The 23,176-nt window shown below is 43.4% G+C and overlaps 1 protein-coding gene across 1 annotated transcript in view; it reads right to left on the bottom strand.

Moving 5' to 3' along the window:
• The window catches only part of LOC144755009 (2-5A-dependent ribonuclease-like), a 362,360-nt gene extending 339,571 nt beyond the window's left edge, over positions 1-22,789 (bottom strand). Inside the window, exon 1 of the mRNA XM_078643424.1 lies at positions 21,090-22,789. Within this exon, the coding sequence (XP_078499550.1) occupies positions 21,090-22,623 (1,534 nt within the window). The 5' untranslated portion in view covers positions 22,624-22,789. The remainder of the gene's footprint in view (positions 1-21,089) is intronic.
• Between the last annotated feature and the right edge of the window lie 387 nt (positions 22,790-23,176).

Genomic DNA, 23,176 nt, shown 5'->3' with positions numbered 1-23,176 from the left:
GCTCTCGAACTCTGCCCCGAAAGGACTGGAAACAACATTGTTGTAGCATTGCCAGGGATTTAGCCGTGTCTGTGTCCTTTTTCATAGATTTAAGAGCTTCATCTATATGATTTTTGAATAGGCATTCGCCGTCAAAAGGCATTTCTAGCACTCTAGCCTGAACCTCAGGACGGAAGCTAACTTCAGCCACTCCTGACGCCTCAACACAGCTGCTTCTGCCATTTGTCGGGATGAAGTCAAAGAGATATCCATCGCAATCACTATCATCTCAGTGGATGCTCTTTCCCCCTCCGATAACATATCCCTTGCTTCTTTCTTCTCATCTCCGGGTAGATGTTCTAGGAGTGAAGAGATGTGCAACTACATGTATCGGTCATACCTGCGGAGAATAGCCAAAGCGTTGGGGGTTCTTGTAGAAGTGGCTGCCATTGTGGCAAACCTCTTCCCTATGTTGTGCAGCCGACATCCTTCTTTATCTGGAGGCGCAGAACATTGAGATGCAGGACTTTTAGTTCTTCTTTGAGCAGCCTGCATGATTACGGAATCCGGTCTAGGATGATCGACGAGGCATGTGGGTGAATTATCCGGGACCTTGTACATTTTATCCAGATTTGGGATTACCACTGGAATAGAAGCTGGTGTCCGCATCAGTTTTAGTCCCTCCAGCTTTTAAGTAATCCACAATGGGACTTGCGCTAATAGATCGTTGAGTGCTTGGCCTAAAGTCATACAAGAAACACTCAGTTTGTTTAACTGACATGGGTAGAGCAAATCGCCTCAAGGCATGTTCTAAAATGTTATGAAAGCTCCTGATGTCAGCAGGGGGAGAGTCTGCAGGAGGAGGTGATGACGGTGTGGTAACTACATAATCATCCCATTCGTCCTGGGTGTCAACGTCTCTTTCCTCTATCTGTGGTTGGTCCACATTCTGTGATTCAACAGGAATAACGATAGGAGGAGGCAAGACCTTTTCCCTTGTGGGTCTAGGAGTCATCTGTCCTGCGTGCTCCACCGGGGCCTGCTGAGGCCGCGGAGGATATTGCAGAGCATGTGCCACAGGAAAGTGTCTATAGTAGTCATTTAGCATGTGACATAAGTCCGTTACAAAGACACTGGAACGTTAATGGATGTTTCCCTCAAATGATGAAGATCCGCTTCCTCATAGGGATAACGCTCTTGAAAGATTCTGACTCCTGAATGGTAGCTGAGTCAGTGAACGAGTACTCTCCTGCAAGGTATTTGGATGGATTAACCTTCTCTATGGCCTAATCATCATCAAAGTCCTGACATTTGACTTGTAGCTGGTAAGGACTATATGCAGGATGACATGCTGTCATCCTCAGACTCCTGGAAGTAAAGCAAACGTGTAGGTGGTAGCGGAGACATTTTTGAATAGTCCTGAACTTTAGAAGGTCCCAAATTGATTTTTTCTCCTGTCAATGGGCCCATCAAGGGTGTCAACGGTGGCACCACGACCGTCTGCGGAAAGGAAGACAACGTCGTTGACCGAGTGGTCGTAAACAGAGAAATTCTCATTGACGGAGGAAGACTTGTCGACGAAGGTCTCGTCATCGGAGATGATCTCATCGATGGTGACACCATCGTCAGGGTTAACTGCGGGCCCCTTGACGCAGCAGCCATCGATGTAGTGACCGTCGACGTTGTCACCGCCGCAGCCGGCGAAGGAATTACCTCAGGTCTAACAGGATAGCTCTCTTCGATGACGCCGTCAACGGACAAGAAGAAAGATCTCTCACAGGTGTTAAAGAAGCAAAAACTGGAGTAGAAGATGAGTTCCTTCAGTCTGCTTTCTGTGGCATTTCTTTTCAAATCTTTCCTCCTCCTGTGATTTTAATCTCTTGTTGTCCCCTTGGTGAGAAGAGGAGCTACCTTCTTTCCTTTTCCTGGAGGAATAGGGGGGCGTCCGAGCCAAATTCAGAAACTGTCTATTTCTTCTGGAGCCAAAGGAGCAGTCTTCCTTCCCTATTGTCGAGGGTTTTGGCCGAGAAGGTGCGGCAGTATTTGCATTCCATGGGCTTATGGTCAGGGAAGAGGCAATAGAGACATTGCTTGTGGGGATCTTCTGAGAAAAGTCTGGATTTGCCACAAGACTTACAGGGCCTAAACAACCCTTTTTTATCTGGCATTATGAAAGTTACAAAAAGAAATACCTTGAGCTGAAAGCAGGAGGTCAAAAGTTAAAGAAGCCAACTGTCACTGAGCACAGCTCAGAGAGACTCCCGATCACATGACGTGTGGTAAGTCACTGCAAACATATAAAACATCACATTGAAGACTTTTTTTTACAAAACCATTACAAAAGCTCAAATAAAAACTCTACATTAATAAACAACTAGTGTCTATTAATAAGTAAAGTCTGTAGATATATATATATATTACCTACTGGCGGTCGCCAGTAGGTATATATAGTTAGGATTTTTTCTCTATGGGTTTTTTGAAAATTCTATGTCTAATAACTTTGGCGTTTGTGGACGGAATTGGCTGAAATTTTCAGGAAAATGGCACATTTTGTTTCTGAGCAGCCCTTGAAAATTTGGGGGGGGTTCGTCCAGTGGGGGCTGAGAAAAAAGGTGGGTCCCAAAACGTGTTTTTAACATTGAGTTTTCCATAGGGCGGTTGGCCTCACTTTTAGCCCGAACGGCTGAATGGATTTGCACGAAACTTGGCAAAATTGTAGGGACTGGTAGCCCGATGTGCCTTTTGTAGGTCTCAATATATGTGCTCCAGTGGATTTTGAGAAATTAACGTTTAAAAAAAGATATATATCTGTAACAGCGGACCGGGCAGCGCTCTGGTTCGCGGACTTTTCGCGCAACGGAGCTTTGTGAAGCGAAGCTGATTGGTTCTCCGGTGTCTGTCAACATTCCAAACAGTCCGTAGCGGCCGCCATCTTGTCTCTCGGTAGGATCGAGAGACAAGAGGAGGCCGAAGCGAAGGGGCAAATGACCATAAGGGGGCATAGTACATTGTCGCTCACCCCCTAGGTTTGATGTGGAGGTTTTAAAAGGGCCCCGCGGGGCAAAAAAAAATAAAAATAATAATAATCGAACAGCTGAATGGATTTGCACGAAACTTGGCAAAATTGTAGGGACTGGTAGCCCGATGTGCCTTTGCTAGATCTCAATATATGTGCTCCAGTGGATTTTGAGAAATTAACGTTCAAAAAAAGGTATATATCTGTAACAGCGCACCGCTTCGCGTACTTTTCGCGTTACGGAGCTTTGCGAAGCGAAGCTGATTGGCTCTCCGGTGTCTGTAAACATTCCAAACAGTCCGTAGCGGCCGCCATCTTGTCTCTCGGTAGGATCGAACAGCTGAATGGATTTGCACGAAACTTGGCAAAATTGTAGGGACTGGTAGCCCGATGTGCCTTTGCTAGGTCTCAATATATGTGCTTCAGTGCATTTTGAGAAATTAACGTTCAGAAACAAGATATATATCTGTAACAGCGCTCCGCTTCGCGGAGATAAAATTATATGTGTATTACCTAGTTGTTGCTAACACCAGTTAGCGACGGCTAGTAGAAGATAGCGACCATCTTGGGCCCCACTTTTCATGTGAGTGATATTTATCACTAATGACATGCAAAGTGGGCATGCCAAGATGTTAGCGACTGGAAACAGTCGCTAACATCGCTATCTCCTATTATCAACTTTTGGAAATATTCGAGATAAGGGCGAATATCTCTAAAAGCTACCACCTGCCCTGAGCAGTTCTTAGCCATGTTATCCAATGGGAGGTGGATAACATGGCTAAGAGCATTAGCTCGGTAATGCATGAATATCGCTGAGTTATCAGCGATATTAATGCATTGCGGTCGTTTTTTATCGTATTTCCGATAAACCTTGATAATAGCAAGGTTTATCTGCGATAATTTCTGACGGTAAAAAAATCGTTGCTAAGCATCGTTAGGGATAAATATCGCTTAACTTTGGTAATATGCCCCAACGTCTGTTAACGTTCGATTCGAAGGAAATCAGGAAGTGTTGAAAAACATTGTCTGCGCCATCTTGTCTTTTTTCAAATGCCACACTTTTGTCGTGCACGGCAGCCATTTTAGATGCCTTGACCAGACCCACTCTGTGCACGCTGTCGATCCTTAGCATGGCTCCCCACCCTCGCAAACATCTCCCCCAGGCAGTGGTCACCCCCGCTCTCTGTCTTATGCATGGGTAATAAACCTCCCCCATCTGCGCTGCTGTTCCCTGAGAATCACACCCTGTGCCTGCCCGACACCTCCCTTTCGCCCTATTCACTACCGCACCCTCTGACACTCCTTTTCCTCTGTGTCCGATTGTCCAGGCTGGTCCTAGGGTATCAGCTAGCCCTGCAGATGTAGTATATGGCCACAGCTGTAAAGAATCACCCCTCTTCAAAGGAGTTATAGTAGATCAAGGCCCACACTCGATGAGATTCGTCACAGCAGAAGCGTTGCTATTATCTGAAAACCATCCTGTATTGTGATTGGGGAGGGGACCGAGCCTGAAGCGGAAGATTCCAGGGATGACTGTTTGTACATCAAAGTTTTTACAATTATGTGTCACATTAAAAATATATAGCACTCCGACAAAGTAGTAAGATTATAAAACTTTAATAATTTATAAATATATACAAGAAAACAAAAATAGTAATAACATATAAACATTTTTAGGGAAAAACAACGAAGTAGCGGTCGGCTGTGCGAATAGTCCCAACGCAGCACAACGTCCAGATTTCCGGCGTGGGGCGTCGCGGGGGGTGGGTCATCAGTAGCAAACTGTTGTGCGAATAGTTCCAAGGCAGCAGAACGCGTTGAAATCTAGATGACACGAAAGTGATGTCTAGTAAGTTGCCACCCAGCAAATAACGGCATGGGGCGTCGCGGGGGGTGGGTCATCAGTAGCAAACTGTTGCGCGAATAGTTCCAAGGCAGCAGAACGATGGCACCAAGGTGATGTCCAGTAAGTTGCCGCACTGGTTTTGGTATCCTACAATGCTGCTCCGAATAACGGCGTGGAGCGCCCCGGGGGAGGCGGCGTGAACGGGCCTCTCCAGGTGGAGTGTCATCTGTTGTAGTGGGGCGCCCCTTTACCGTTTCAGTTGCCATTCCGTCCGTTTTTGGTCCACTGTGTCAAAAGCCGCAATTCAGCTGAGTTGCGCCCACTCTTGCGGTGCAGCGATAGGCGGCTGTCACAGGACTCTCAAAATGGCGGCAGGCTCTTTCCTTTTTGGGCCTGGTCCACTGAAATAGCCCTGGGACACCTTGGAAATCGGACGCTTGTCTGCTAGGTCTTGGACCTCATTCTCGAAAGCGTCCCCTCCGCCTTGAGAATTCATCAAAAGTTTTGGGGGCTCCGACTCCTGCAGGCTTCTGGTGGGGAGCGGCTGCCATGATTGCTCGCGGAATGACCACGACTGAGCTACGAGATGGTGGTGCTTTCATGCTGACGCCAGCTTCAGTCTGAAACATCCAGAAACAAGGTGGGGCTTTCATCGTTTGGGGAAAAAAAAAAGTTTTCATCCTATGAAAAGTGTTGTTTTTAGGTCACATGATCAAGCCTTCCATCATTAGGAAACCAAAAGTAAAATGAACCAATGAAAAGTTTTATAAACAAGTCACATGACCTGTTATGCGGCATAGGGTGTAAAATTAGGAGAAAATACGTTGGCACGTGAGGCGGCGTCAGTAGCGGACCGATGTGCGAATAGGCCGAAGGCAACACAACGCGCCAAGATCTGGATGGCACCGAGGTGGTGTCCAGCAAGTTGCAGCACTGGTGTGGCCATCCTACAATGCTGAAAGTCGGCGTGGGGCGCCCCGTTGGCCTGTGAGTTTGCGTCAGTAGCGGACCGATGTGCGAATAGGCCGAAGGCAGCACAACGCGCCAAGATCCGGATGGCACCGAGGTGGTGTCTAGTAAGTTGTCGCACTGGTGTGGCCATCCAACAATGCTGAAAGTCGGCGTGGGGCGCCCCGTTGGCCTGTGAGTTTGCGTCAGTAGCGGACCGATGTGCGAATAGGCCGAAGGCAGCACAACGCGCCAAGATCCGGATGGCACCGAGGTGGTGTCTAGTAAGTTGCCGCACTGGTGTGGCCATCCTACAATGCTGAAAGTCGGCGTGGGGCGCCCCGTTGGCCTGTGAGTTTGCGTCAGTAGCGGACCGATGTGCGAATAGGTCGAAGGCAGCACAACGCGCCAAGATCCGGATGGCACCAAGGTGGTGTCTAGTAAGTTGTCGCACTTCTGTGGCCATCCTACAATGTTGAAAGTCGGCGTGGGGCGCCCCGTTGGCCTGTGAGATGGCGTCAGTAGCGGACCGATGTGCGAATGGGGCCAAAGGCAGCGCAACAATATTTTCTGATTTGAAGACACCACAAGGCGCTGAGATGCCAAGATCCGGATGGCACCGAGGTGGTGTCTAGCAAGTTGTGGCACTGGTGTGGCCATCGTACAATGGTAAAAGTCGGCGTGGGGCGCCCTGTTGGCCTGTGAGATGGTGTCAGTAGCGGACTGATGTGTGAATGGGGCCAAAGGCAGCGCAACAATATTTTCTACTATATTTTCGGAGTAGAAGACACCACAAGGCGCTGAGATGCCAAGATCCGGATGGCACCGAGGTGATGTGTAAGTTGCGGACGGATGTGCGAATGGGGCCAAAGGCAGCTCAACAATATTTTCTGAAGAGAATACACCACAAGGCGCTGAGATGCCAAGATCCGGATGGCACCGAGGTGATGTCTAAGTTGCGGACCGATGTGCGAATGGGGCCAAAGGTAGCGTAACAAGATTTTCTGTATGGAAGATACCACTAGGCGTTGAGATGCCAAGATTCGGATGGCACCGAGGTGATGTCTAGGAAGTTGTGCCACTGGTGTGGCCATCGTACAATGGTAAAAGTCGGCGTGGGGCGCCCTATTGGCCTGTGAGATGGTGTCAGTAGCGGACTGATGTGCGAATGGGGCCAAAGGCAGCGCAACAATATTTTCTGACTGACACCACAAGGCGCTGAGATGCCAAGATCCGGATGGCATCGAGGTGATGTCTAAGTTGCGGACTGATGTGCGAATGGGGCCAAAGGCAGCGTAACAATATTTTCTGTATGGAAGATACCACTAGGCGTTGAGATGCCAAGATTCGGATGGCACCGAGGTGATGTCTAGCAAGTTGGTGTGGTCATCCTACAATGCTGAAACTCGGCGTGGGTCACCCCATTAGCCTGTGAGATGGCGTCAGTAGCGGACCGATGTGCGAATAGGCCGAAGGCAGCACAACGCGCCAAGATCCGGATGTCACCGTGGTGGTTTCATAGTTGAGAGGCACTTCATCTGCAGTGCGGCGCCGAGATCCGGATGGCACCGAGGTGATGTCTAGCAAGTTGCTGTACTTGTGTGGTCATCCTACAATGCTGAAACTCGGCGTGGGTCGCCCCATTAGCCTGTGAGATAGCTGTTCTTTGGATTTGGGCCTGGTCCACTAAAATGGCCCTGGGACACCTAAGAACTCGAACGCTCGATTTTTTTTTCCTTTCCTGTACATGCAAAAAAAGGTAAATGCCCGGTATGTTACACGCTTCATCTGCCACGATGAACTCTCCAGAGGAACCGAAAAAATATATAGTTGTGGTAACTATACCATGCATCGTCATATGGAGAGGTGGCACCAATTAATTATAGTGCTGCATAAAAGAGAGATTTGGAGGAGAACCCCTGACCTGCTAGTACATTCATCAAAGAAGTGGCACTGAGAGCTTCAGAGGCAAGGGAAACGGTCCCAAATATTTAGAAGAACTTTGGAAAGATTAAAATGACATGTTTAGATTGTGGTAAATTAATTTCATGTGGGCAGATGAGTGTTACTCTAATAAATACAGCATATGAACATCATCATAGTCGATGGTTGGTAGAGACATTTTGACTATATCCTGGACCTGCCCGTCCTCGCCCAAAATGGCGCCGGAATAAATGGGACTCGTAACTCCTTGTTGTGTACTGGTTGCAGAACCTTGAAATCACGAGATACGTATGCAGTTTTGAAGCACATGGCGGGCGGGGACGAGAATTGATTGAATATTTCGACATCCCTATTGATATTAAGTTCTGATGTGTTATTGATTACTGTACTGTTGAAAATTCGAATTAACGTCACCCATGGTACTTGCCCGCAAATGTATATCTAGATAATTTTATTGTAACTGGCCCTGTCGTATTTTAATTATAAAATGTACGTCCACCGATTCCGTAACTGTTAGACACCTTAGTTTTTGCAACCTAATGGCCCGCCCGTTACGTTCCTCTACAGTGTAAATGTCTATTCATCATATACGATTACAGTTTGCTCCGTGGCAGGCCCACGTGGTTATAGGCTCGTATTTGTATAATGAAATTTTCACAATAAAGGTTTTTAAAAGAAAACATGGTAGTAGTGTATACATTGGTAAAGTTTTTAATAATAGTCACTGTTTTAGAATCATTAAAAGGCAAGTGAAATAAAGCAGACCAATTACATGAAGGGTAAAAGGTATAATACGAAGGAACGCAGTAAAGATAAATGGTCAAGGGCTGTTGTGTTTTCTATTCCTGCAACATAAAGTGATCGATAAGAATCTCATATTCAGGCGTATCGGCGACTAAGACAGCAGGTCGACCCTCTTTTGCTCAACGGCTCCGTCATGGGACGAAGAAACGCTCTTTTTCTCGAAAAAAGAATATATTTTACTTGCAGGACAGTTGTAAAATTTCCGGGAAAGTACATTAGCCTGGAACATTATAACATATATTTAAGAGAAAATAATGTTCGGAAGTAATTAAAAGCGTAATTTTTAGGTGATATGACCAAGGCTTTCATCATTAGAATAAGAAAAGTAAAATGAACCAATGAAAAGTTTTATTAACAAGTCACATGACTTGTTATGCTTACGTTACGCGCTGCGCGCCCCGGATGACTTCCGGATGCGCTAACGCGGCGCGTCATATGACGCATTACGCGACAACGCAGGTCCAGAATATAGTCAAAATGTCTCCACCAACCAGCGGTCGAAACACAACCCCTTTCAGCAGGCTAAATAGTTCTGTTAAATGACAACAGAAAGGACAGGCAACAAGAACCATCAGTCAAAGAGGGGAGGGCTAGTTCTTCTCTACCGGGTTACATTGGGGCGCTACCGGAACTGATCGAATTGGTAGTCTACAGTGTTTCTGGATGTTTCAGACCGAAGCTGGGGTTAGCATGAGAGCAGCACCATTTCGTAGCTCCGTTGTGGCCATTCCGCAACCAATCATGGCAGCCGCTCTTTATCGTTATTTTGGGCGGGGTGGGTGGCGGAGCCGAGCTGTTTTGCAGCCATCATTGTGTGGAGTTCAGTTCATCTCACTAGTTTTGTATTTGTCATGAGGGGTTGTTCCTAATGTTTCTATTTTAGCGAGGTCAAAAAGAGATCCCATTAGTGGCCTACTGATTTTGCTCGATTCCTTTTCTTTTTTTTTACACGATTTTTCGTTATCTGCAAAGACTAAACAGAGTATTGCGACTCTGTGTTTGTTTGTAAATAGAGAATGAACCAAAGAGAACTAATTCTAAAACAGTAAATACTTGGATAACAATCAATCAATCAAATGGAGAGAGAAGCAGGCACGACGGATTACAACGGGGGCAAAGGCCTGCGTTAACTACCTTTCACTATCTGCAAAGAGAGAGTACTCCTAATAGAAATGAGGGGGGGGGGGGCACCATTCAAAGCAGATCAGTGTGCATAAACACGAAAATGTTTTCACTTACCACGTACTTGACATTCGACAGCTTATGATATTTGCTATTAAAAAACCATTGAAATTCACTGAAAAAACCATAGGTTATAGACCATATATAGTTAGGAATTAGCATTTACAAAACCTTGAAAATTCACTGAAAAAACCATAGGTTATACACCATATATAGTTAGGAATTAGCATTTAAAAAACCTTATTTTACTCACACAAAACCATTGAAATTCCATATATAGTTAGTTGCACTAACTATATATCGCGCACCCGCAATCCACTGCTGATCATGTCACATATTACATCATTCATGACATGGTCAGTGACATCACTGATGACATCACTGATGACATCTCAAATGACATCACTGATGAGATCACTGATGACATCTCATTTGACATCAATGACCACATCACTGATGATATCATTCATGTGACAATACAATGCATCTCCTCACGTTTTAATATAACCTCTGTTTCACCCAGTGTTAAATACAGAGTATAATTTTTGAAACCATTGACACACCAATACTAGTTACTACATACGTACTCACTGATTCCTACGTCTACACACACATTCACTCATTCACCCATACAATCATTCATACATACAATCACTCATCTTTACAACACTATCATATGCACTCATACACCTATACAGACACTTACACTCTGCCACTCATCCATGGAGTTACTCACACACCTAGTCAGTCCTGTAAAGAATCAATCACACTTCCATTTTCTTGTCTATACAGTTAAACATAGAGCACCTTACATTTTCAAACATATACTAACACATACTTACTTTCTTATACAATCATTGATACAAGTACACATTGATCTGCACAGAGTCACACACCTCCCAGCCAGCCACACACACACTCAGTCTCCTATACAAATACTTGGACAATCAATCAATAACCCATATAGTTAATCATATAGCTACTGATCAACACATGCAGCAGTTTACAGAACAACAGACATAATGATGCACAAATTAAGACAGTTTACTCACTAACCCATGCACTCAGTGAGACACATTTAATCACTCACTCATACATTCAGTCATGCACCTACTAAATCCTTCGCCCAGACACTTATACATCTACTCATTCTTCAATATGTAAAACATATTTAAACTTTACAGAAACACACAGTCACTGGATGATGTCATCAGTGATCTCATCAGTGATGTCATTTGAGATGTCATCAGTGATGTCATCAGTGATGTCATTTGAGATGTCATCAGTGATGTCATTTGAGATGTCATCAGTGATGTCATCAGTGATGTCACTGACCATGTCATGAATGATGTAATATGTGACATGATCAGCAGTGGATTGCGGGTGCGCGATATATAGTTAGTGCAACTAACTATATATGGAATTTCAATGGTTTTGTGTGAGTAAAATAAGGTTTTTTAAATGCTAATTCCTAACTATATATGGTGTATAACCTATGGTTTTTTCAGTGAATATATATATTATTAAAACAACCACTGTTGTCAGCCAAAACCTCTGAGTGATCGTCTTATTTTAAATTTGGAAATTTTCTCTGGTTGGTGTTGCTCCGCCGACTGTGCACGATCCTCTGCAGAGAGGGAGGGAAGGCAGCAGGAGCAGCCATTTGAAAATATATATATATATGTTTAAGACTTTCTAAAAAAAATTCACCTTTTGCGACATCACAGCGTGTATCACAGCATAGTCAAGAATTTTAAAAAATGTTTAAAAAAAACTCATATAGAGCCATTTTAGTTCAAAAATACAATATCAAAATCTTAAATATTCTATAAAAAAATCATAGGTTACCTAGACATTATAGTTATGAAATAGAATTTTAAAAAACCTTAGCAATTCAGTGAAAAAACAAAGGTTACAGGGATGTTACAGTTAGGCTGACATTTCACTCATACAAAACTGGAGAAATTCAGCAGTTATAGTTAGCTGAGCTAACTATAACTCACACCTCCGCAATGCAATGCTTAGGACCTCACATATTACATCACTCATAACATGGTCAGTGACATCACAGATGACATCACTGATGACATCACTGACAACATCATCCACAGAATCTCTCACACACCCTCTCACACCCCAATATAACCTTTCATACACCCACTCCAACTTCTACACTAGCATTCTCCAAACCATTGACACATACCAGTACTTTTAATACCCACTCACTGATTTATAGGTTTACACAGACACATCCACTCAGTTACCCATACAGCCATTCATTTACCAAGTCACTCACTAATTAAGCCACTGGCATATCCACTCATACACCCATACAGCCACTTACACGCAGCCAGCCACTCACACACCTAATCAATCACCTGTAGAGTAAATCACACAACCATTTACTCATCTATACAGTTATACACACACCCACTTATTTATTCATACAGATACTAACACATACTAACTCCCCTATACCGTCACAGACACAAGCACACACTCACCCATACGGCCATTCTCGCAATCACTCAGTCACACATACAGTCACTCATACTCCAAAACTCACCTACACTACCTTTCATATATTCAGTTACTCTCTCACATACCACTGACATCCATTCACCCACTGACACAGCCATACACACTCACTCACCCATACAGACCCTCACACAAACACACACACACACTCACTAACCCATAGAGCACTAACTCACTCACACACTCATCTATACAGGCAGTTACACACCCACTCATTGACCGACACAGACATTGAGACACATATACACATACTCAGACGACCAATCACTCAGCAATACAGAAACTCAAGTACCCACTCACACACCTATACAACCACTTACACGCCAACTGACAGAGAGATACAGACATTCACACAAGTCACTCACCCATACATTTACGGAAACACTTAATTATTCACTTATACAGTTACTAACACATCGACTGAATCATCGAATCAGGTACTCATACATGCACTGATTCACCAATACACCTTGGTATCTATATTTAACACTCATAAACGTTTTAAAAAACACTCACAGTCACAGTCAGTGGATGATGTAATCAGTGAACTCACTGACTATAGTAATATGTGGTCATAAGCAGTGCATTGCAGGGACGAGAGTTATAGTTAGCTTAGCTAACTATTACTGCTGAATTTATCTGGTTTTGTATCAGTGAAATGTAACCTTTGTTTTTTTCACTGAATATATATATATATATATATATATATATATATATATATATATATATATATATATATATATATTACCTCTATTGAGCGGGCGGGCCGTGGTGGAACCGCTCCGTCACAAACACAGCCCACCCAAGGCTCGTGACGGAGCGGTTCCGTCACGAGCATGTGAGCGCCGCGTATCCCCCCCTCCCCCTAGCGCTGCGGCGGAATTGCTGCCGCAGCGAAGGGCTTAAATGGTGTAAATCCATTCAGTAGTTGCTGAGAAAAAAAAAAAAATAAAATAATGATATTTGAGCACCAAGGAGGATTTGCAAATCCTCCAGAGCACGAGCTTCATTCTGATTGTTTGATTAATAACAAGTAATAATTAATTTTATTTATGTTAATTGTGGTACAAAATATGAATTAGTAATTAATTAGATATTAATTAATAATTATTGATTTATTAATATGTTAATTGTGTAAAAAAATTAGGAGCAGGTTGAGCGTTGATTGGGGGGAGGCTGCGAAGTAATTGAATTTTAAATCCAATTTTTTTATATAATATTTATTAAAAGTTATTTTATAGTGTTAATTGCGTGAATTAATTTAGATATGATGGTTATTATTTGTATTGTTAATTTTCATTAGCCAATTAATTAATTCTTAATTAACTATGTTAATAGATTAAAATTTTACAATATTGGAGGTGACGTTTATAGAGGAAAATGGTTGGAGGTAAATACATTTTTATTAATTAATTAATTGTTAATTCATTTTAATTATATTGCAGGTGTGGGTATACTAAGTTATTCCCCTATGCTATCCAACACTTTCCCTACTGTTCCACTCACTGGAGTGGGAATAGTAATTTTTACCTACCCGCTATCCAACATTTTCCCTACTGTTCCACTCACTGGAGGGGGAATAGTAATTTTTACCCACCCGCTACCCAACACTTTCCCTACTGTTCCACTCATTGGAGTCGGAATAGTAATTTTTACCCTCTCGCTATCCAACACTTTCCCTACTGTTCCACTCACTGGAGTAGGAATAGTAATTTTTACACTCCCGCTATCCAACACTTTCCCTACTGTTCCACTCACTGGAGTCGGAATAGTAATTTTTACCCACCCGCTATCCAAAACTTTCCCTACTGTTCCACTGACTCGAGTGGGAATAGTAATTTTTACAATCCAGCTATCCAACACTTTGCCTACTGTTCCACTCATTGGAGTGGGAATAGTAATTTTTACACTCCCGCTATCCAACACTTTCCCTACTGTTCCACTCGCTGGAGTAGGAATAGTCATTTTTACCCACCCGCTAGCCAACACTTTTCCTACTGTTCCACTCGCTGGAGTCGGAATATTAATTTGCACCCACCCGCTATCCAACACTTTCCCTACTGTCCCACTCGCTAGAGTAGGAATAGTAATTTGCACCTACCAGCTATCCAACGCTTTCCCTACTGTTCCACTCGCTAGAGTCGGAATATTAATTTGTACCCACCCGCTATCCAACACTTTCTCCACTGTTCCACTCGCTGGAGTAGGAATAGTCATTTTTACCCACCCGCTATCCAACACTTTTCCTACTGTTCCACTCGCTGGAGTCGGAATATTAATTTGTACCCACCCGCAATCCAACACTTTCCCTACAGTTCCACTCGCTGGAGGTGGAATATTAATTTGTACCCACCTGCTATCCAACAAATTCCCTATTTTTGCAGTTGTTGGAGTGTGAATACTAATTTTATTCCCTTAGCTATGCAGCATTTTTAATTTTGCTATATTTAATGTTGTGTAAACTATTATATATTATTTATGTTTATATTTATATATGAGGTTTATTTATATATATGTAAATATATTTTGAATAATGTTTTATATATTTTATCATTAAGATTAATAATTATTTTATAATATTATTATGTAAATATATGTTACAAAATAATTAATGTTTTTTTAATATTACATTTATTATTTTTACAATTTACGTTTTTTTACATTACTTTAACTATTTTATATTTAATTGTATTTATTATTTAATTACTTTTATATTATTCTTAACACATTTGAAAAATTCGATATTTTAGTTAACTATACTTTAAACATTGTTATATTTGTACTCGATATTTTAGTACTTACCTGTTTGTAGATAGGGACTCTATATTCTGTCCCACGATATTTTGGCATCGATATTCTGGACAGTCGATTTTCTGTCCCTCGATATTTAGTCACTGATCCATCCACTGCAAAGCAAGTTTTTAGGAGCTGCTCTGCTTAAAGCCACGAGTGGCTAATAGGTTTTAAGGAATTGCACAACCTAATGAGATTTCACTGATCAATGGTGATATGAGAGACAGACAGTGCAAATGATGAAGGAGAATGGAACTGAATGGGTCAAATGAAGTGATGACAGTGTCATCTGACTTAGGGGGCCATTAGGATGGTACTTGGGACCGCCCGCCATAAGGCCGGGGGTCCGGTGGGGGGTATTAGGATGCACCCGCCGCAGTGGCGGGCGCATCCTGCATTTTTAACATTGAGAATACATGTACGCATTTTCATACACAAAGCGGCCGGCACCCCGCGGTGCCTTCCGCTTTGTGTATGCAAATGCTGGGGGTACCACAGGTACCCCCCATGTGCACCCCCCACCTCGCCTTCACTCCGGGGGCCCACAGGGGCCCCCGAAGTGAAGACTGCCTGCCTTTCCGTGGCAGCATCGCCACCACGGAAAGGCATCTGTTGCAGCACATACTAATATGGCTGGCGGTGTCTGATAGACACCGCCACCATATTAAACCTTTTCGGCCCCGGTCGACCGGGGCGGAAAAGCGGCGGACGGTCTTTCCGTCCGCCGCGGACCCCCCAGCCATGCTAATATGATGGGGGTCATTCTGGTTAGGATGGCGGGCGGATTGCCCCCGTCAGGCCGGCGGTGGTTACCTCCAGCCTGGCGGGGGCAATCCGCCCGCCATCCTAATGGGCCCCTTAGTGTTCAGAAGTTGGGGAGGGTATTACCTAAGGTTTTGGGAAAGAAGTCTGTTTCCTGTCTGCTACAGTTGATTTTATTTGGACCCCACACAAACCCATCTGCGTCTTGCCAAGAATGGTGCCTTTAGTCTACCCTTTGCTGAAACAGGAAGGCAACGACATAGGCTCTGTTTAACTTTCAATGTCGCAGTAGATGGTCGTGGTGAAAGACTTTGAAGTGGAGGGCAGGCAGTAATCAGAGTAAGTGACTCTCCTATTTGGCCTTGTTACATTTTATTTGGAGGGAGTAGACCTATGATTGCAGCTTGCCAAACAAGTAGTGCTGAAATTGCTTTAATGGCAAGGTGGTTACTTTATATGTGCATCATTGTGTAGTGGTAATCTTGTGAGATTCATGAAATGCATTAAATTCCCCGTTTGAGGAGCTACACGACATTGAGTTTCAACTTTTCAGCATTTGGACTCCACTTAAATGGATTACAGTCTGCTCTTGTAAAGTTTGTTCATCAATGCCAGGTTCAGGTTTGGATTTGTGGTGAACAAAGGTACATGTCCTAATGGGACTGATCTTCAAAATCAGTAGTTACTAATCGAATTGGGTCATAAATGCAGAAGTGCATAGGTGCCCATTGAATATTCTTCCAATATGAGCTTATTGAATGGAAATTAGGATTATGTGTAAAATATTTCCTGAAGGCTGATTTAGCATAAATTGAGGGTGGCAACATTGGACTTGTTTTTGGGCTGAAACTGGTCTGTGTTGGGCTGAATTTGGGCTTTAACTTGGACAGCATTGGGTTTGGGATGAGTACCAAAATCTGGCAACACTGCAACAGAGGGCAGGTGGAGGCAAATGAAGACACAGAGAGGGCACATTCAAGAAAATCTAGTATGACTGAAATCCGGAGAACAACAGTAGCCTCCAGGCGGACCTTATCCGTGGACTGAAGGAAGAGGGACAATGAGGGCTGGGGCGGAACCGGAGCACCTGAAGTGAAGGAAGAGGGAAAATGAGGGCTGGGGCGGAACCGGAGCACCTGAAGCTCCAACACTGTCCGTGGGCTGGGCCCCTCCAGTCCGCTGCCAGCCCCGGGTCTGCCGTGCCCTGTCTACCATTATTTACCGCTCGGGGCAGATGCTCTCCTCCCGGAAGCAGAGGCAGATCCATAGCAAGGCTCGGCCAGGCAGAAGTGGCACAGCGGAGCTCGAGCAGGCAGCCTTTGTGGCTATTAGAAGATATAGGGTTATAAAGAGTATTTAAGCAGCCTTGTATTTAAGTCACTAGGCACAAATTTGGAAAAGACAGTCATGTGTTTCACACTACATGCCCACTTCAAATCATTGCCCTAAGGGCAATGATTTGTTAACGTCCGTCTTTACCTATCATTAACAGCAGAGAGCTCTCTCTCAGAAGTGCTCTGTTGAGGCAAGAGCGGCGGTGAGGGAGGCTGCACAATGTGAACGCAAGAGAGAGCGAGAGAGACTGGTGGCCTTCGCCGAACAATGGGCTCTAATAGTCATTGCTTCACATCCTTGCAGCATTACAAGCCAGGGGACTGACTGCAAGGAAAGACAAGCGGTCGCGATTGTCCCAGGAGCTTAGAAAGTGAAAGCGCGCATAGCACGCTGAATGTAATTAAAGCATGTTGTGCCTCACTAGGACAAACTCATTGAAGAAAATAGTGCTGACTGTGTAAGAACTGAAGTAAAGGGGCCAGTAGATATGGCCGTACTAAGGAGGGACTTACAAGCCTATGAAGTAATCAGAAGACAGCATTTATGAAGGGCAAAGACACAAGCCAATGAAAAATGTGGGCAGGGCTTCTCCTCAGTACAGTACCAACAGCAGATCACCAGAGCAGTGCTTGCGCGCTGATCAGACTCGACCTAAAAAGGATTGGAAGTGAGCCGCGATCCAACCTCACTCACTAATATTTATAAGCTACATAGCCAAATTTCAAGTCACTCCGATTGGAGGCAAGCAAAGGGACTAAGCCTGCTGGAATCAGCAGTCCACCATGTCTGTGATTGCTACTCAATAAAGATTTTTTTTTCAGTTTGTTTATCAATTGGCCTTTATCCAAAGAAAACTCCTTCCCTTTTTTTTGCAAATGCAATACCAACCCAATCCAGAAGTTGGTAATTTCTCAATGTTTTGCAACTGGGTTTTTGTCGTAAAACACGAATACAACACATCCCTTCCAAACTGCAAAATTTGCAAAACCATTTTAGGAGTTGGTAAACGTTTATGCTAACGACTCCTGAAATTACTTTATTAAATTCAAAAAAAGCATTTTAACACTGAATCGAAACATTTGCTGTTAAAATGATTACTCACCTGGCCCCGTGTGCTTTCTTTGGAGACACGATATTGAGACTGATTAGATTGCCCTCTTCTCATTCCATTTGTCCTTCCCGTCTGAACATTTTAGAGTAAATCATACACTCTTAAGGAACTACGTACAATTATATTCCTTTGTTGCTCACATTGACTTATCTACATCTTACATCTGATTTGAGATGCTAAGTGACTAATTAAGGCCAGTATTAATGTTTGAGGTCGATTGAGCCTCTAACTTATCGCTCGTATTTGATCTCTAATTGCTCTTGTTGCAGCACTCATTCGTCCTATTGGTGACCTTGTACTAATGTGCAGGCCGAAACATCATATCCTGACTACTGAGACCATGAATATTAGTGTACCATGAATCTGACTGTTGATTGGGGTTCAGATAGTTTATGCTACCGTGGCTGATCTTGGTCAGGTAGTTGTTACTATTTTACTTTGGCTCCATTTCTGTCTTGATGTTATACTACTCACTGTGTGATCATGGACTATACTGAGCACTCCTCACTTCATTTTACATATACTGCTGCTAAACGCAATACTGCACTATTTTACCAACTCATAATACATTGATATATTGACTATATGGCATTTGACAACAATTCTTTCAATGATAACAAGAATCACATCATTTTGTGTAATGTATTTGTTTTATTGTAGAGTATTGTAATTTAATTTATATTGTAATTGAATGTATATAGTGCTTACTACCCCAGATAAGGTGCTGAAGTACTTTTAGTTGGGCAACAGGCTGTCCTGGAACACAAGCTTAGTGGTTAACCCAGTGGTTATTGGGATTTGTCGTGTGCTCTTGGGGAGACCATTTCATGCATTTGCTCAAGTGTCTTTGTAGTAGATTAAATTGATAGGGTTTTAGGTGATCGCTATTGGAGGCTATGTACGTTAATGCAAATGAATGGTGAGCTTAACATGCAGACAAGAGGAGATTAGGCATTGGTAAATTGTCGAGGTATGGTTTCAAGAAAGAGAAGTTGTGATGAAATTACATGCAGTGACTTTGAGGAAATACAATAATAGAGAATAAAGCGAACCATGCATGCGACAGGAGTAGGCTGTAGTGAGAGGCATGCACAGGATGGACAGTAAGGTAAGAGTAATCCAAAAGAAAACATGGAGAGGTAACAGTCGGAAGTTAAGTCGGTCCATTTTTCATGCAGGGTTTTAGGAATATAAATGGGGCATTTTAAGGCGGCAGGCATTAAGAGTACGCACAACTGTAGAAAGAAACAACATTATTAGCATATTAAATAGTTTTCGTCTAAGCATTTTCGATAGGTACTAGAATCTGGCGAATCGTCTGTCTGCTGCTCGGCAACCTCTACATTTCTGGCATTGAAAAAACACAAATGTGTCAGAGAGGGTGCAGTCTACTGATCCCTCTCATATACATTTCCTCTGCCATCAGAAATGCAGAACCAGACACTATATTGTTTGTGTGTGTATGTGTGTGTGTGTGTGTGTGTGTGCGTGCGTGCGTGTGTGTGTGTGTGTGTCAAGTGGTTGCGCGCGTACAGTAAGCATGCAACCCATTTATGGTATTAGGACTCTGTCTGTGTGTCTGTGTGAGAGGAGGATAACTGAATCCATTGGGATCCATACTGAATGGATGCCCCTAATTTAGCAGGGAACAACATGGATCCAGACAATAGTTCCCTAGATAGCGGAAGTTTATTACCTGCATTCCTGTGCCTGGAGAAAGACTGAAGTGAGAAGTGTGGATACAAGGCTACCATTAAAATTACTTGGAGACTGTAAGCAAGGGATGCTGGCAGGTTCTTCCTGTGCACTGCCATTTGATGTATTGTAGGGGTGAGATTGCTGTTTTTGATATTCGAAATAAGGGAAGTTCTAAGCCAGGAGTGCCCTTTTGTCTGACCCTTATTGCTGCTTCAGGAAGGCTGATGATTGTGAGATGAGACTTCATTGTCTCCTTGTGGGCACTCCTGTTCAAAGGCAATTTCAGTGCTACCTGCAGTGAGAAGCATCAATTTACACAAAGACTGCGAATGGCAAGATGCATGGGGACGATGTTTGAAAGAGAACCAACCCTTACATAGTAATGAAGAGGAGGTATGAGCAAAAACTTCAACACAATATACTCCATCCATATGGATCAGCTCCCCACACCCTGGTAGGCAGGAACCAATTCCCCACACTATGATGGTTATAGCACAGCTTGAGAAAAGAAGGAAGACCGGGAGAGCACCGATAAGTAGGCCCAAGCTGCAGATTCAGAAACAGGAGGGAGGCAAATGGGAGGGAAGGAGAGAGGTGGCATGGCAAAGCAGAGGGAGTAGGGGCAAGTAAAGCACAGAGTGAATAGGAGAGCAAGGAGCAAACAATAAAAGGCAAAAAAGAGAAGGGTCCATATATTTTGATGTGCAAAAACTGAAATGCAGAAGAAGCATACCGAAGGGACAATAGTCCCCTAAAGTCAGTAGTTGAAGTATACAAGTCAACCAATCAAAACTTGGTATGATCCTCGGGGGGGGGGGAGGGGTGGTGAATACAAGAATAGAGAGGAAAGTCAAAGTCAAAAAGTCAGGAACAAGGAGCTAAAATAGACAAGAAGGTCATCCAATCATGAGCAAGGGTCATAAGCAAGGGGCAGTCGCAAAGACCACTTGTTAGTAAATGTAATTTGTTATAACAATACTGTTTGCAGCAAGACTGAAAAAAAGCTATTTACCCAATGGTGAACTGTATCTGTGAGCAACTAAGGCTGATAGTCATAACTCGTGGTTCCAACTGAAATACCTAATCCAGTAGACCAAATTTACTCATTGCAATGGTGAGAAGACAGTACTCACCTATCAAAATGTTTGAAGGACATACATCTTGGTGGGCAAAGTTTGACTGGTGTAAGTCCTCAAGAGCTTGGAATACATTTTTCATGATGTTCTTGGCTTTCAGTGGACACATGCTTGTATGTCCCTCAATGCTATTTTCACATAACATAAGGCACAAGTAATGGAGGTAATCATCGTCTTCTGCTCCAAGTAGCTTCATAGTATGGCTTCTGCCTTGGAAATAATTCAGACACCGCTGCTCCTGTAGGAATCTCTCATTCCCACCTTCTTTCAGGGTTATCTTCACGGCTACTTCATGATCATCATAGATGCCTAGATAGACGCCTACTCCAGAAGTACTTTTAATCTTGTAGTTGTCATTGATAAAGATCTCCAGTTTCCCTTTGAGTGGACGCTTCAAATCATGGAGTTCCTTTAGTTTCTGCCCCCAGCATTTGCTGACAGCGGTCCAGTTTGTTGACATGTCATTTGGATCCACAGTTGCACCATAATTGAGAAGCAGCTTCACCAACGATGGATTATACTTGGTCAGGGCCTCCTGGATTAAATGCCTATTTTTTGTGTCAGCCCCATTTTCCAACAAGAGTTTGACTGTTTGATAATCACTGTTACTGACGGCTACCTGCAATGCGGACCTTCCGGTGTTATCCTGTACATCAGCTTGACCTCCACACTTGCTCAATAAAGCCTCTACCATACTAGGTTTTTTCTTCTCCACTGCCATGAAAAAAGCTGTTTTGCCCTCTCTGTCTCTCATGTTAATCTCTACACCAAAATCCAGCAGAATACTGATGACAGTGGGGTCTGAACTACTCAGGGCATGATGCAATGCACTTCGTCCATGAAGATCTTGGTGATTCACATCGGCTCCTTTAGCAAGCAGCATCCTGACTATGCCTCCATGACCATTCTTTGCCGCATCCATAAGAGCTGTCTGTCCACCTGTGCTCCTGGACTTTCCTTCATCATTTGCACTTCGCACCACATTTACATCTGCGCCTGCACCCAAGAGGAACTTGGTTGCTTGCTCATGACCATGTAAGGCGGCTTCCATTAACGCTGTGAAGCCATTGTTATCTTGCTCATTGATATTTGCCCCTTTGGAAAGAAAATGTTTGAGGTATTCTTCATTTCCCAGCATCCCAGCAATAATGAATGGAGTACCACCATTATCCTTTTTGACTAATGGGCCTGCCCCCATTTCCAACAAAAGATTAACAATCTCATCCCATCCCAGGTGCATTGCTTGAAGTAATGGGGTCCATCCATATTTGACTTTTGAATTGATATCAGCACCTTGTTCCAACAGGAGGCGGACTTTGCCAGACTTCCCTTCTACAACAGCCTTCCAAAGCAAATTGCATTTGTTTAACCCCGCTGGATAAAGCGCAGTGTTGACTTGCGACTCTAATCCTGTTTGAGATTCGATGCCACAGGCTGCACTAGGCATCTCTTCTGCCACTGTAATAATTTCCTGATCCTCCAGGGAGGAGGCTGCTGACATAGAGGTTCCCATGTCCTCCCCCTTGTTCATGATAATAATGTTTCCTTGAGTGGGTGGAAAAACATATATGGCACAGGCAATCAGTATTGTTCTGATCCACAGATGAACTCAATGGTGACTTCTGAATATCCTGAGTGATTCCTCTGCTGGAGTGTACTGCATAGGCCAATCTGCTTCATCTAGCTGAGGCTCGACCTGAAATGGGGAAATAGTGCAATCAATCCAAACGAAGACATTGTAATTAGATAAGCAATAAGGTCAAACCCACGTTGCTCTACTTTCTTTTGCAATACATTTAGTAGTTTAACTTGGGAGAAGCCAGTCAATAATACACCTAAATATTTGATATATGTTATTATGAAAACATCAGAAACAATTCTGCACTGTTTTGTTTAAATAGTGGTGCACAATAGTGTTCACAGTTTTTTGTTCTGCTTCCCAGCCCCCAACTCCAGAAACTGCATCTATGATTGAAACTATTGATGTGAGTCATCCACCACAGTGGATTCAGACATATCACACACTGATACAGTTTTACCTATATTACTTCATGTACCTTGAGATCATTAAAGCCTGCCTGTTA

The sequence above is a fragment of the Lissotriton helveticus genome, chromosome 1_1, assembly GCF_964261635.1.
Source record: "Lissotriton helveticus chromosome 1_1, aLisHel1.1, whole genome shotgun sequence".
NCBI classification, from domain to species: Eukaryota; Metazoa; Chordata; class Amphibia; order Caudata; family Salamandridae; genus Lissotriton; species Lissotriton helveticus.
This window is presented reverse-complemented; position numbering and strand designations above follow the sequence as displayed.